General features: G+C 44.1%; 1 protein-coding gene across 2 annotated transcripts in view; it reads left to right on the forward strand.

Moving 5' to 3' along the window:
- The window catches only part of LOC146185085 (protein turtle-like), an 87,484-nt gene that overhangs the window by 48,073 nt on the left and 24,386 nt on the right, over nucleotides 1-15,025 (forward strand). For both annotated transcript variants that reach the window (XM_084606073.1, XM_084606072.1), the window contains exon 13: nucleotides 11,563-11,742. In XM_084606073.1, coding sequence (XP_084462199.1) covers nucleotides 11,563-11,742 — 180 coding nt within the window. The remainder of the gene's footprint in view (nucleotides 1-11,562; nucleotides 11,743-15,025) is intronic.

Consider the following 15,025-nt stretch of genomic DNA (forward strand, 5'->3'; position numbering starts at 1 on the left):
GCAACTGCCACCATCGCTATGTCTACCGACAGTACCCGCGAACAAGCTGGACCCTCTACCTCGGCTGCACCACCCCCTCCGACTGTGCCCACACGACAGCGCGACCCGCCGCTGTTCGCTGGTCGTCGCGATGAAGACGTCGATGACTGGCTTGACACCTACGAACGCTGCAGTGCCTACAACCGGTGGGACGATGCTCTGAAATTTCTCAACATCTCGTTCTACCTTATTGAGGTCCCCAGGACTTGGTTCATCAACCGCGAGCCCCACACAACTAACTGGGCCACCTTCAAACAGCAGTTCCGACAGTACTTCGCCGACCCGGCAGTTCGGACTGAGATCGCGAAGACCAAGCTCGCTTCACGCCGTCAAGGTCCTGATGAGTCATATGCGTCTTACATAGAGGCCATACTTGCACTCTGCCGGCGTATTAGTCCCACCATGGCGGAACATGAACGAGTACACCACGTCTTGAAAGGAATCAATTCTACGGCGTATAACATCCTAGTTGCTCAGAATCCTTCAACTATTGATTCCATTATTACGACCTGCCAACGCATTGACCAGCTGCAGTCCACCCGATTGCAGCCCACCAGCGCTACTGGCCCGACCTATGCTGATCTCGACCTGCGGGCACTTATTCGAGCCATCATCCGCGAGGAGCTCCAGGCGCTCAAGCCTGTCTGTCGACACGGGTGCGAACACTCTTCCGCAACATCTAATGACGCAGGTCTTCGCAGCATCATCAAAGAAGAGCTGGCAACAATCACCGAACCTATAACATCTGGCCCTCCGGCACCCCTCTCAGTACCGACTTACGCGCACGTCGCAGCATCCCCCCCTCCTTTAGTTCCCCCGCCTCGACCGGCACCAAACGGCACCAAACTACAATCACGTCAATGCAATAACGACGGCTCAACCTGCACCACCCTATTACGCACCTTGGCACCCCTCCCGACCAATTTGCTATTACTGTGGCATTAGAGGACATATATCTCGCGTCTGTCGTCGCCGCCTCCAGAACGAGCGCCGTGGTTAAGATACCTTTGAAAGTGACATCCCTCCAACGTCATATTATCAACGCCAGTTTACTCCAAGCCCACCTCGAAGGTCATCCCCACCTCCAGAATCCTCGTCTGAGCCTCGTGGAACCCATGCATCCCGACGTCGGTCCCTATCCCCATACCGCCGCTCAGTTTCCCCTCTCCGACCCGCAACAATATCCCTGTCCGCCATCCGGAAAACTAAGCGTTGCAGTTTCCGGAGGTCAAACTGCACTCTGCGAACTTACCAAAAGTCCTCCAGATCGCCCGTATAATGTGATTTCTGTTTTCGCTGAAGGATTACCGGTCGAAGCATTGATTGATACAGGAGCTGCAATTTCTGTCATTCACGCTGATTTGTGCTACCGTTTACGAAAAGTGACGACACCATATGATGGGCCTGAACTCCGTGGAGCCAATGACGTCCCTTTGCGCCCTTTAGCAAAGTGCACCGTACGAATTGTTATTGACGGCGTCCGCCATCATGTGCAGTTTGCTGTGCTCTCACCATGTGCGCATCTGATGATTTTAGGATGGGATTTTTTGTCAACCGCTTCGGCGTTAATTTCTTGTGGCGACCGTGTTATCCATATGACAGACAGCGATTTTTCATCTGAAGTTTCTGAACGACATCATCCCCTAGTTGCCGCCGCTGATACTGTTTTGCCTCCTCAGAGCGAAAAACTGCTTACCGTTGTTTCTGACCACATCACTGACGGGGACGTACTCATCGCACCATCTCATCGTCATCTTGCACGCGGTATCGCCTTCCCGTCTAGCCTTGTGAGGTTCTGCAACGGCTCAGCGACAGTAGCGGCCACTAACACTTCACGTGAATCCCTCGTGCTCCCAAAAGGAACTTCTCTCCCCTGCATTGTGGATGTTCAACCTTCGTCCTTGATGGTGCTCACCGCCCCTCTGCCTCAGCGCCGTGTTTCGCCAGACGTCTCTCTTTCTGTTCTCACAAAGACTATTAATCCTAACCTCACGCCGAACCAACGCCAAGAACTGCTGACATTGCTTCGACACCACCAAGCCATTTTTGATGCCACTTCTCCACCACTGGGACGGACTAGTGTTGCGCACCATCGCATCATTACTGAAGGTAACTCTATCGTTCGCCGACGGCCTTATCGGGTTTCCCTCTCTGAACGAAAAGTAATTGAAGAAAATGTAAATGACATGCTCCATCGCAATATTATTCGTCCCTCGACAAGCCCATGGTCCTCCCCAGTAGTGTTAGTTAAAAAAAAGGACGGCTCGGTACGCTTTTGTGTTGATTACCGAGAACTCAACAAAATTACCCGCAAAGATGTATACCCAATGCCAAGAATTGATGACGCCCTTGACTCTCTCCAAGGCGCCGAATATTTCTCGACTTTCGATCTCCGCTCAGGTTATTGGCAAATACCTATGCACGAGGACGATAAAGAAAAAACCGCTTTCTCAACTCCCGATGGCCTTTACGAATTTAATGTTATGCCTTTCGGACTTTGTAACGCACCAGCGACATTTGAAAGAATGATCGATACTGTGCTTCGTGGCCTAAAATGGAGAACCTGTTTATGTTACTTGGATGACATTGTCATCTTTTCGTCAACTTTTAACGACCATCTCACGCGCCTGAATGAGGTCCTCACGTGTCTCGCTTCAGCAGGCCTTCAGCTCAACACAAAGAAGTGCCGCTTTGCACAGAAAGAAATTAAAATATTGGGACATCTAGTCAGCCATGACGCCATTCGTCCAGACCCTGAAAAAAATCATCGCGGTCTTGAACTTTGCTCGTCCACAACGGATTACAGAATTGCGCAGTTTTCTCGGCCTGGCGTCTTATTTCCGGCGTTTTATAAGGCATTTTGCAAGTATTGCTGCTCCACTTCATGAACTACTTAAAGCACGCAGCACTTTCGTGTGGACTGAACAGTGCGAAGCCGCTTTTATTAATCTGAAGCACGCCCTCACATCAGACCCTGTTCTTGGCCACTTCAGTGACGGCGCTCCAACCATCCTGCACACTGATGCTAGTGGTCTCGGTCTTGGAGCTGTACTACTGCAGCGCGATGCAACTTCGCGTGAGAAAGTGATTGCCTTCGCCAGTCGGACTATGACTCCAGCTGAGAAAAACTACACCATTACCGAGCAGGAGTGCCTTGCCGTCATCTGGGCTGTCCAAAAATTTCGCCCTTACCTATATGGTCGGCATTTCACAGTTGTGACCGATCACCATGCTCTTTGCTGGCTGTCTTCTCTCAAAAATTTGACAGGCCGACTTGGCCGTTGGATTCTACGCCTGCAAGAATACAATTTCGACGTCACTTATAAATCGGGTCGCCAACACCAAGACGCCGACGCTCTTTCTCGCTGTCCACTTTCGGAATCGGCTTGCTGTTTTTCTTCCCAATGCATTTCCACCTATGACCACAGCCGACCATCTCTTTCGTCGACGTATATCACAACAGTTTCATTTGATGACTCTGAAAACAAACACGCTCTCCGCTCACAGCAATTAGCCGATGCCTACTGCCGACCCATCATCGACCGCCTTATTGGCGCTTCGGACCCACCCAATGCTCGGCTTCGCCGACAACTTCGCAATTTTAAGCTCGAAGATGGCATCCTACTCCGCTTCGTGTATTGCTCTGATGGAACTCGCTGGATCCCAGTCGTGCCGCGTGTGCTTCGTCCACGTATACTGGCGGCTCTCCATGATGACGCTACTGCAGGTCACCTTGGTGTTGACAAAACCTACGACCGAGTGAAAAAACGATTCTTTTGGCCTGGCCTATCTTCCTGCGTTGCCAAATACGTCGCATCCTGCCCTCTGTGCCAACGTCGCAAACGGCCGACGTCTTCGCCCGCTGGCCTTCTACAACCTGTTCCCTGTCCCGCCACGCCATTCGACGTAGTTGGCATTGACTTATATGGTCCCCTACCTCTCTCCGATGGGGGTAACCATTGGATTATAACAGCTGTCGACCACCTCACACGCTACGCTGAGACAGCACCTGTACCGACCGGTTCCGCTCAAGAAGTAGCAAATTTCTTTTTGCGATCAATTGTATTGCGTCATGGCGCTCCTCGGGTGCTCCTAAGTGACCGCGGGACGGCCTTCTTATCGGCAGTCGTTGCCGAAGTTCTTCACGCGTCATCCACCCTTCATAAGACAACCTCAAGCTACCATCCCCAGACTAACGGGCTGACTGAGCGATTTCACTGCACCTTATCGGATATGATCTCCATGTACATCACTCCGGATCATCGAAATTGGGACACTATTCTACCATTCGTCACTTTCGCCTATAACATAGCAGTACAGCGGACTACCGGTTATTCTCCATTTTTCCTCGTTTATGGCCGTCCTCCTACTACAATTCTTAACGCTTCCTTCTTCTCTACGCCCGACTACTCCACATCAGTACCTACCCAGTTCTTATCTTGTGTGGCCAGATGCCGTCATCTTGCCCGCCTCAACACAGCAGCGTGCCAGGAAGACCGCAAGAGTCGCTACGATTCTACGCATCGCGTGGTCTCTTATCGTCCCGGTGACGAAGTACTGCTGTATACACCACTGCGCACCCCTGGCCTTAGTGACAAATTCCACCACCGCTACCTTGGTCCCTACAAGATTATCAGCCAAACTTCTCCAGTTAACTACAAAGTCACGCCTGTTGATCCCCCAGCCCATCGACGCCACCGTGGAACTGAAATTGTTCATGTTTCTCGCCTGAAACCGTTTGTGCGCCGCGGTACATCGGTTAATTAGGAGCGACCAGGCTGGCCGCTTCCGACCCCACGGGCAGATTGTGTGAGCCTTCTGTGGACCTTCTTTCATTTGTACCTGCCATGGTCTTCTTCTTTCATTTGTACATACCATCATCATCGTCCCGCGGCGCCGGCTCCGGCGCGCGCCTGGGTTCGTGATCGGATTAAAGCGCTAGACAAGGCTTGGCTGTCCTTGCCGTCACGACCTCGCCGTCTCGACCTAGCCTTCTTTTACAATATATTTAATTCTTTTTTTTTTAGTAATTGAGCATCTAAACAACTGGAGACCTTTCTGTTCTTGTACATTCCTTTTTTTTTGTGTGTGCAAAAGAATATCTTCTTGTCCCTGCATCTGCCTACAACCCAACTGCACAAGCAGATTTGCTGTATAGCTGTCACCAAACTTCTAACCCCACCTCAAGCCATGGACTAAAGAGCGAGCAGCCTAAGCAGCAGTTTATCTTAGCTGTTCGTTATGGCATCGACAAGGTTCTGGGCATTGTTTTTGACTCAGCGCTTTGGTGGGTGAACAACAATGCAAGTATCAGATATTTCGGGTCAGGGGCATTCCAAAGCAAACATCAAGTGTACATTTATCGTTTACGGGGTTGAAGGAATTGGCATGCTCGACAACCAAAAACTGACATCCCATATTTGCTGACAGATCATCCCATTTTGGACCTTCACATGACTTTGATCAGATATATGAAATCGTTGGGAACATTCGCTCTGTTATGAGACCTCATTAGTTGTTTAATTCGATAGAGATCTGTAGATTGGAATACCAGCATGCATAGTTTCTTTTCCCTTTTTTTTTAACAGGTTGAACCGTTGCTTCTTTCAAATGAGTGCTTGCACATTGGCCTTGTTGGGGAGTTCAGTTCTCTCAGCGCTATGGCTGCCTGTTTAACATACCTGCAGAAGCACTCCTATACAACTTTCATGATTGGAATCGCAACATTGCATAGTGTCACTTTAGGCTACAAAATGTGAACGGCGCAAAGGCACACACACAGGAAACAACAGAAAGAAACAGACAGTAAAAGCACCACTTACTGTCCATTTCTTTCTGTCGTTTCCTGTGTGTGTGCCTTTTGCACCGTTGACATTTTATAGAATGAACCAACAAGCCCTGCATCAAGTCACTTTAGGCATTTCATGCTTAGCTGCTATATTACAACTGTGGCACATTTTTGAGGTTATAATTTCTCCTTTCACCATCTGCTTTGCTGGTGGGATGTTTTCCACCTGGATAGTGAATGGCACTCTAAAATATGCATTTTCACTGGTGTGGTTAATATAGAACAACAGTAATTTCCTTTGCTGCTCAAGCTCCTACATTGCTTATATACTAGATTTGTTATTGCCGCCCAAAGGAAGTATGATAGGTGCAACTTGTGTACAGCTTATGACTGTTCTTTCTTTCTTTCTTTGGTCAGTATAGAAGCATAGCAAAGAAATGCAACTCTACTATGGCTTCAATTTTTTTAAAACCAGATAGCACCCATTCTTTAGTGTGTGTACTTCTCAAATCAGACCTTTACATTATTTTTAATTTTTCCTTTTCTCAGTTGGCATCGGCTTTTTGCTTGTTTAGTATTGTGCATTGATGTCAAAACTCGTTCATATCTTACATGTTAAAAAGACGATTTTTTTTTATGGGTTTGATCGTAAACATTTTCTTTCTTTCTCTTTTTGCCTGCACAGAGCGCACTTCCTTATGATTCAGTTGCCTTCACGCATGCCCCCATGTCTTCTTTTGGTTTCTTGTGTTGCAGAAAGTTGGTCCTCATCTCTTGTGCCTGTTGTCGAGATGGTGCCAGGCTAGCTTCCTCGTGGATCTCTCTCTGTGTGTGCCTTTCTGTCTGTTCCCTCTTACCTCCCTTGTGCTGCTGCTGTACATGTCTGCTGCTGCAGGGTGCATGCCTCCACCGCTGCAGCTTTATGAATGCCGCCTCACACGGTGATGGGTGCACCATGGCACTGCAAGACTTCTCTGATATCAGGACGCCCTGGCAGCAGATGTTGTGGTCGCACGGTACCTTTACATGCTCGGGCCGGCTCATCTGCATTGATACCGACCAGACGAAAGCAAAGCTGGCAGAGGCAGCTGGTCGATATGTATCTAGGGGAAAGTGTTTGAATATAAAGGTGGAACATCTAAGATTTAAAGAAACGAATGCCATTGTATTTTTTCTTTATGGTTCCAGCACTATCACTGAATGGGTAGGCTGCGCAGCAGACTGTGCTTGTTTCGCGCTTCCTTTGTTTCACTTTTTTTTTTGCATGTAACTTGTCCTGTTGTTTGTTCTCCTACCTTATCATGCTTTTCCTGACCTGTGTGCACAGTGAGCGTACCTTTGAATCTGGAACCTAGAACAAATGGGGACACAGACATGCTCGCTTGAATGTGCCTCTTTTATTATTGCACTCTGTGTGATGAAAAAGCCTAAGGAGTGATTAGCTGCATTAATGAGTAAAACAACCCAACAGTTGCACAGCAGGATCAGTTAGTGTCAGATGTATGTATCCACTTGCAATGAGTGCATATTATTTAGCTTTCTGTGATACCTAGGATACTAAGGTGAGGATTCACTGACTCTTCATAAAGCTGAAATAGACCGATTTCATCAAGCTCACTGCACATTTGTGCGTTTAGCGGGAGCAGCCAAGCGCCATCTTAATTGTAGTCATCCATCCGTAGACATGCTGCCTTACTTTGCGCCTTGATTGGCATTACAACCGCTCGTAGTAGCTTTACTCTGTGTCGTTTATTGTGTTCGTGTAAAGATTCGCAGTAGGTGCGAGGCTGAAAGGCTTTTGAGTTGCTGCTTGGAGCGGGGCGACCACGTCAGTGACGCTGTGTTTGTTACTCCAAACTTCTTGTTAAAGCAATTGCAAGCGGCAATAAAAAATAAAAGCCCTTGACCGCAGCTTTAGCTCATTTTGTCAGCAGAACATATCTGCAGAAAGTAATGCACCCATCTGAACGTCTTCAGACATTGTTTTTCTTTCTTTTTTTCTTTCTGCCCTCCTAGTTTTCTCATTGCTCATGTATCCTTCAAAAGATGTGTCACAAAACTTGTGTTATTTTCATTTTTTAGTTGTTGTTTTTTTTAAAGTAGCCACATGGTTGTTTCTATTTAGATAAGTTTAAAACGTGGTATTCCCAAACTGCCTTTCTGCTTACCAACAATAAAATTGAGTAATTACAGCGAGCTGCGCCATTTTCTGAAATAGAGCTGTGGAAATGCATGTGTTCAGTTTAAAATGAGAAATTGGAATCAAATCTCGAATGTTTTCAGTACTTCTAGTTAGGATTGAATGGAATGACAAAAGAGTTAGAGCTTTGTGACGATTAAGTTGGTTTTTCAAATAACTTTTTTTCAATGCAATTTGTTAAACATAATATAATTTCTGCTTCCAGGGCAGCTCCCATGTGACCGACTCTCGCTATTGTCTCAGTACGGGTCCAAATATGTTTCATTGATGAGGAAAGGTTACTTTACTATTTTTCCATTGTGGGAAATACTGAGTAAGACGCACATTATATTTCATCATAAAAACTATGCTGCTCAAATGGCAATTATTACGTATGGCTAGCAAATGGTGTGCAACAAAGTAATGGCAAATATTTCACATTCTGGGGCTTTGTAGCCATGCTTTCTCATTGCATGAAACAGAGAAAGCACTATCGCTCTGACAGAATTGTATTTAATTATTATTGATTAAAAAGTACTGCAGCCTCTTTCAGAAGATATATCAGGAATGGGTTGCGTAACACAAAATAAAATAATGTGCACCAAGAGCACATGACAACGAATAAATATAAATAGTAAAAGAAACAAAAACAACAAGCAGTACCTGAGTACATTGTAGCATCTTATGACCATTCCATTGGGGGTATGATAGGAGAAAGTAATAAATCAGGGAATGTCTCTTTGAAACTGGTCCCAGCTCTCCACTGTGCACGAAAATAAGCTGTGTTTGAAAGCGTTAGTACGAGCCAAAAAAAGAAAGGGCTACTAATGTGATAGCTTGTTGAAGATGAGGGCCACAAGTAGAGTGCACTGTAGAGCGGAGAAGCTTTACGGATTCAGGTTTCCGGTGGGACGAGGTCGAACAAGTTTAGGGAAGACAGAATAGATGGTTTCAGTGAAAATGGTAGTCATGTAGCAGCGGCAAATACATCTTATAGTTTTACTTTGCACAGATTCGGTTCTAATAATTTGACACTACTTATACGAATTCTACACGTTGAAGCGATTTTAAGAATAGGACGGATTAATATTTTGTTCATGAGCAATTTGGTCTTTTTGGGAGTACTCGTGCTGTGCACCTCTAGTAACAACTTTTTTGACTGCTTTGGCTGTAATGTAATCAATGTGTTTTTGATCATTAGGTATAGTCAGAAAAAATGAAGCCAAGATATTTCTATTTATATACCCTTTGTCGCGATAAATATTCATAATAACAAGGTAATATGTGATTGGTGTAAGACAGGACAATTGCTTTTTATAAAATTGATATTTATCTGTCACAGCTTGCAGCAGTCACAGTACATGCCTAGGAGTGAATCAGAAGGAAGTGAACATCAGCAGTGCTTGTTGTGTGGCTCAAAACATACTCATCGGTATAGACGCATTCTAGAAAAAAACATTTCAAGCAAATCATTAAGCACACGAATAGCAGAGGTGTAAGAATGAGGTACGAGGAGCGAATGTGCTTAATATAAAGCATGCTCTTCCAGTATGGGCTTCTGAATATTAAACTTAAATTCATGCAGTCCTGTGCCCGGAAATATGAAGGTAATATGGCTCATACTGTCGTGGACAAAATGTGTCCCGCTTTTGTAGCAGTGCTGATTGGCCGAGGTGGGATGACGTCACAGAGGTCTCGACCAATCACAGAGCACCACCACAGTATGCGTGAATGCGTGCCTTATATGGCCATATGCCAATCTGATATTACTAATTAAGGGTGGGTTAATTTAAATAATGACTAATTACTGATCTAATTATCAAGTATACCAATTAATGATGAACGTTTAATTACTGTGTAATTAAGGTAATTAATTTATAGTAATTTAACAGATGATCAGGTAGTCCTTAATTGATTAATGACTACTTAATGAATATCAATTAATCAATTACAACACAATAACTAATTAATTAAATTAATGACTGATTAATGCCCTAAACTTAGACGTTTATAGACGTTGTGTGGACAATGCTTGGAACATTCTCAAAACTCAGCATCCCTTGACAGCTCAATGCACTAGCAGAATGTGAAACAGTAGTCGCTCACTTTACTCGTAGCAGCATTCATCGCTACAAGTGCAACAGTTGCGTACCAGATCGCTTTTCACTACTTTAGTCGCTAAAGTCCCTCGTAATTTTTTGTCAAGAAAAAATTGCTGTACTGATGGCTTGACAAAGCGGCACTATAAAAGACAACCACCGCCTTGTTAGTCATTTAATTGCTTGTCTCAAATATTAATGGCGTGTATAAGACATTTAAGATCTTGAGACCTTCAAAAATTTCCATTCACCTAACGTACCTGAGAGCTTAATTTGCTAAGCAGAATCTTCTTAGCGTCTATGATTTTTTTTTTAGTTTTTTTTTTCTTTTCGCAAAAAATGAGAAATCCAGGCCTCATGCCTCGGGCAGCTCTAGGAGTGCATAACGCTCTTCAGGCGCGCTAACTTGCCCCACAGATTCACCATGCATGCAAAGAAATATTGTGTGCCAATGTAGACAAGACTGCTTTTTGCTCAAGCGGGCCTACGTGGCCGCCAATTGGAGTACTAAAACGCCTGAAGTCCATTGTGGCGGCGGTGGCGCAGTGCAACTGCTGGTGAAATTGGTCTATTGCAGTCATTCACAAGCAGAAGTACGAATATAATTATGTGCGCCACGAATCTGTGTTGAAGCTGTGCAGTAATTTTTGCGAAAATGTAGGCTGCTTGATTATCTCAGATTTACATCATGTCATAGAAACTTCGCCGTCTGAATTGCTCTCTGTCCTGATATATACTAGCATTTCTTCACCGTGTGCAGTGAACTCTTACCCTGGAATTGTCTCGGCAAAAAAAAAAAAGAAAATAATGATAGAGAGAGCAAAAGAAAGAGAGAACATTTTATGGTTAGAATCGTTTGAAAAGGGGTAGATTTAACTGCTTTGCAATTAATATGAATAGTGTTTTCAATAAACTTCTTAATTCTTTTTTTTTTCTGCGACAAGTGGTGTGCTGGTGAAATATCTAGCCATGTTTCAGCAGTATGTGAGGCGTACTGTGTACTGAAAAGATTTTACTTTGTCTTAATTATCTCTTGCTCCCATGGCCATATCACATTCTTTGTTTGTGAAAGAAACTGGTGGGTACTTTTTCTCTTGCAGAGCCTTTTCTCTCTCTAAAGATTCCCCAAAGTGAGTTCAGCAAATGGGAAAGGAAACTGCAACTGTCGAGTAATGTGCATGGCATTTAAAAACTGTTGGGCTAAATGCATTCAGTAAGCGAAAGCAGAAGCTACATCGTTGCAGTTTTGTGCTGTATCGTAGTGAACGATGATTCTTTCTGAGATGGTGCTTTGAGTGTTTTGTCCTATTTGCCTGTGGCTTGCCGTGTGGTGTGCCCTCTCTCCGACCACTGGGTCCAGGGGCAGAGCCCCACGGCCTGACGTGCAGCCCCCTGGCTTCCCCCTTCCTCCTCCCCAACCCCGTCCCCACCTCCCCCCGCGTCGTCACCTTTGCCAGGTCCCAAGCCGTCTGCACCTCTCAATGTGACGGTACGTGAGACACCTGCCGGGGTGCTGGTTACGTGGAAACCACCAGCCAACTCTTCGGTGCCAATCGCCTTCTACTGTGTCGAGTACCGGTCACCCGACAAGACCTGGGCCCGCAGCACCAACATCATGACTGGCAGCGAGTACACCAGTCAGTTGAGGCCTTTTCTCTGCTTGCTTGTAGCCTCCTTCACTTTAGCTAGTTCTTGTATAGCTGAATCTCGATAATGGGTGGGCGCATTGGCTGCTTGGGTGGCCGCACCATTGGCTGCACTTGTCCTCTCTTTATGTTCTCTATTTTACCACATGGTGCAGACTCATCTTGCAACCGACCGCGTTAGAGTCACTTTACTGTAGACAACTGAATCGGGTGTTTTCATGCAAAATCATGGGAATGCTATGAATGCTGAGGCCTCTACCGCTTGCCACCGGGCAAGGTGGTAAGAGCCACCTACCACAGTTGGTGCATAGAAGACTGACCTGTCACTGTGGTTTACAGGTGGCAAAATGTAACAGCAAATCTCAGATTTTTTTTTTTGTAGGGGAGAGGCGGAAGGGACTGATTATAATGAAAGGCTCAAATGCAGCAAAAGACTCAACTGTAACGAAATACTTGGCAGACATAATGATAGGCATTGATGTAATGAATGGCTGAGATATGATTCAGGAGAAGCTTGGATATAACAAAAGACTGTGATGTCACGAAACACTTGGACACAGCGATAGACTCAGAACGAAAGACTCGGATATGATCAGAAACTTAGGTATAACAAAAGCTCGAATGTTATGAGAGATTGAAACATAATGAAAGCCACGGATAAACTCTTTAACTGCCAAGCCCAAGCTGTACTCATCATAGGTGATTGTATAATATCACCAATGACGAGTCATACTTGTGTGAACTGTTGGGATGATTCTACTGCCAAAGGTGGGTTAAGGTTGCCAGTTGCGTTGGTTGCAATTTTTGACAACTAGAGGGCTGTATTTTTTCAGGAAAAAACATTTTCTGCGTTTTTAGGGCTTGTTTTAGCCTGACAACAGCCATTTCATAACGACATTGCATATGAAAAATGCCCATGATGGTGATGCCCTGAGAAAAAGAGCTGCTTCTTGGAGCAGTTCTGAGAGCAGCATAGCTAACTATCTAGAGTTGTTTCCAACAGAGTTAAAGCAGAAGCCGGGCTAGTTGGTGTGTCATCATAAATAAAAAGACTAGCGCAAATAACACAGACACAGACATAGGAGCGCTCTTCTTGTCTTCTCCTATGTCTGTGTCTGTGTTATTTGCGCTAGTCTTTTTATTTATGATTCCAACAGAGGCTGACTACACTGAGAAAAAGCCGATGGCCAAGAGTGATGGCATGCACTTTCTTTAAATTTTTTGTGCTAATTTTAACCAGGAGCTAACGAAGTAGTATACTGTGAGAATAAAAATCGCAGTACAAAAGTTTTGAAACTTTTAAAATTTGGCGATATTCGCACTTTCTTCAGGAGTTAATTTCACACTGAAAGGGTTAATGTGTAGCTCACTACTCCATAAGTGGAGTCAAAAAAGATGTTTTCACATTTCCTCTGCATTAATCATTGCACAGCTTTCAAGGCATTATTTTCTGTAATAAATATTTCTCTAATTGCTGCTAGGATGCCAATAATATGCACTTTTTTTCATTCGTGTGAAGGACTATTTATTTTTTAAGCCCAGTTCGTGTTACATGAATCAGCCAGTATATATATGCAGTAATATATATGTATAAACATTGTTGGTCTTTATTTTCTGTCTACCGGTTGTTTGCTGTGAAACAGCATTGCAACGAGCACCATTGATTACATTAAACTCACTCTGGTGAACTTGCTTTTGTGCTGTGTTTTGGTATACATGATACTGTGTACCAAGGCATTAGACTTCTAGATTTTTATTTTTGAAAAATTTGGCATATGTCTTTTAGTGTCTCTTCCAGAACATATTTTATTTTGTTTTTGTTTTGGCAGCAAACATTATTTCTCACAAATAAATTACTTACTCTTTTTGGTGGTAATCATGGAAAAATAATGATTAGCTGGCAGGTTCAACTGAGCTGCTTATCCAATACCACCGCCATCTTGTCATCTCCCTGACTAGTTGATGTTTCACCTTGGCAGAATATAATTCATATTTAACAGCGGCTAACTGTATATCTTGCATACCAAGTGGGGGTGTGCGAATACTGACATTTCCAAATACGAATTGAATACGAGTAGGGGAAAAAATACCTTCGAATTGTGAATTGAATCATCATCAGCTTGACTATATCCACTGCAGGGCGAAGGCCTCTCCCATATTTCTCCAATTAACTTGGTTCTGTGCTGGCCGCATCCACTTCACCCCTGCGAACTTCTTGACCTCATCCGCCCACCTAACTTTCTGCCACCCCCTGCTACGCTTTCCTTCCCTTGGAATCCAGTTTGTTAGCCTAAGCGACCATCGGTTATCCTCTCTTCGCACTACATGTCCTGCCCATGCCCATTTCTTCTTAATTTCATAGGTCTGTTGAATTCAAATATAAAATCAGTAAAAAAAAAAAAAAAAAAAGAAAGAAAGAAAAAGAAAAAAAAAAGCAACCACTGTTAGTTTTGTTTATTTCAGAATTAATACGGTATTTGCAAAGTATATTAAACTAGAACTGCATCAAAGTGTATACCCTGCTGAAAAATCTAGTATCAGGTTTTCAGAAGGGCCCATATACCAGTTTTTTGTACAGGAAGGACCTGCATGAAAACGGGTGGAGCTGTCATATCGCTGCTGAATAGTAAACACTCATTGATTTGGCCTTCATGGACTGGAAAAAATGTCCGAATGAACTGAAAGCTCGAATTATCGAATAGGCCCCTAAACAGCTGCCAAAAACAGTTGTATCACAGAAATTTTATCTGATAAACACTTGTATGTTAGATGTCTGATTTTGAGATGAAACCCAAGTAAGAACAATGTTTTTTCGTAGTTTCGTCTAGCGCTTCGCTTTGTGCACATGGTTGGAAAGCCTTCTTCACAAAAGGGCAAATCCCTCTTCAGTCCCTCTTCAGCAAGAAGTATAGTTTAACGACACTATGACAAACCTTTCTTTGTTAATCCTGCGCAGCTGTACAAAAGTAACAGGTATTATTTGAACAACTATGCTGGTCAACAATCCTCTAGCATAAATTGCAACCTTTTTCTTGAGCGTGTGTTAAACATGAGATAACAGATAAACATATAAACAGATAAACAGATAAACATGAGAGTTCTCTCATTTGACTCTGCACCGAGTTGCATTATACTGTGTCTTGTTGAGCATCATTGAATTCTCAGATTTTTTGTGACATGTATACAACGGCAGCCAGATGTTATGCTCATAATGCTTTCTTTTTTCTTTTTGTTAAAAATAACATCACAAATTTCCTTTTAAGGCTCACTAGCC

The sequence above is a fragment of the Amblyomma maculatum genome, chromosome 6 (genome assembly GCF_055883805.1).
Source record: "Amblyomma maculatum isolate TAMU_Amacu chromosome 6, ASM5588380v1, whole genome shotgun sequence".
Lineage (NCBI taxonomy): Eukaryota > Metazoa > Arthropoda > Arachnida > Ixodida > Ixodidae > Amblyomma > Amblyomma maculatum.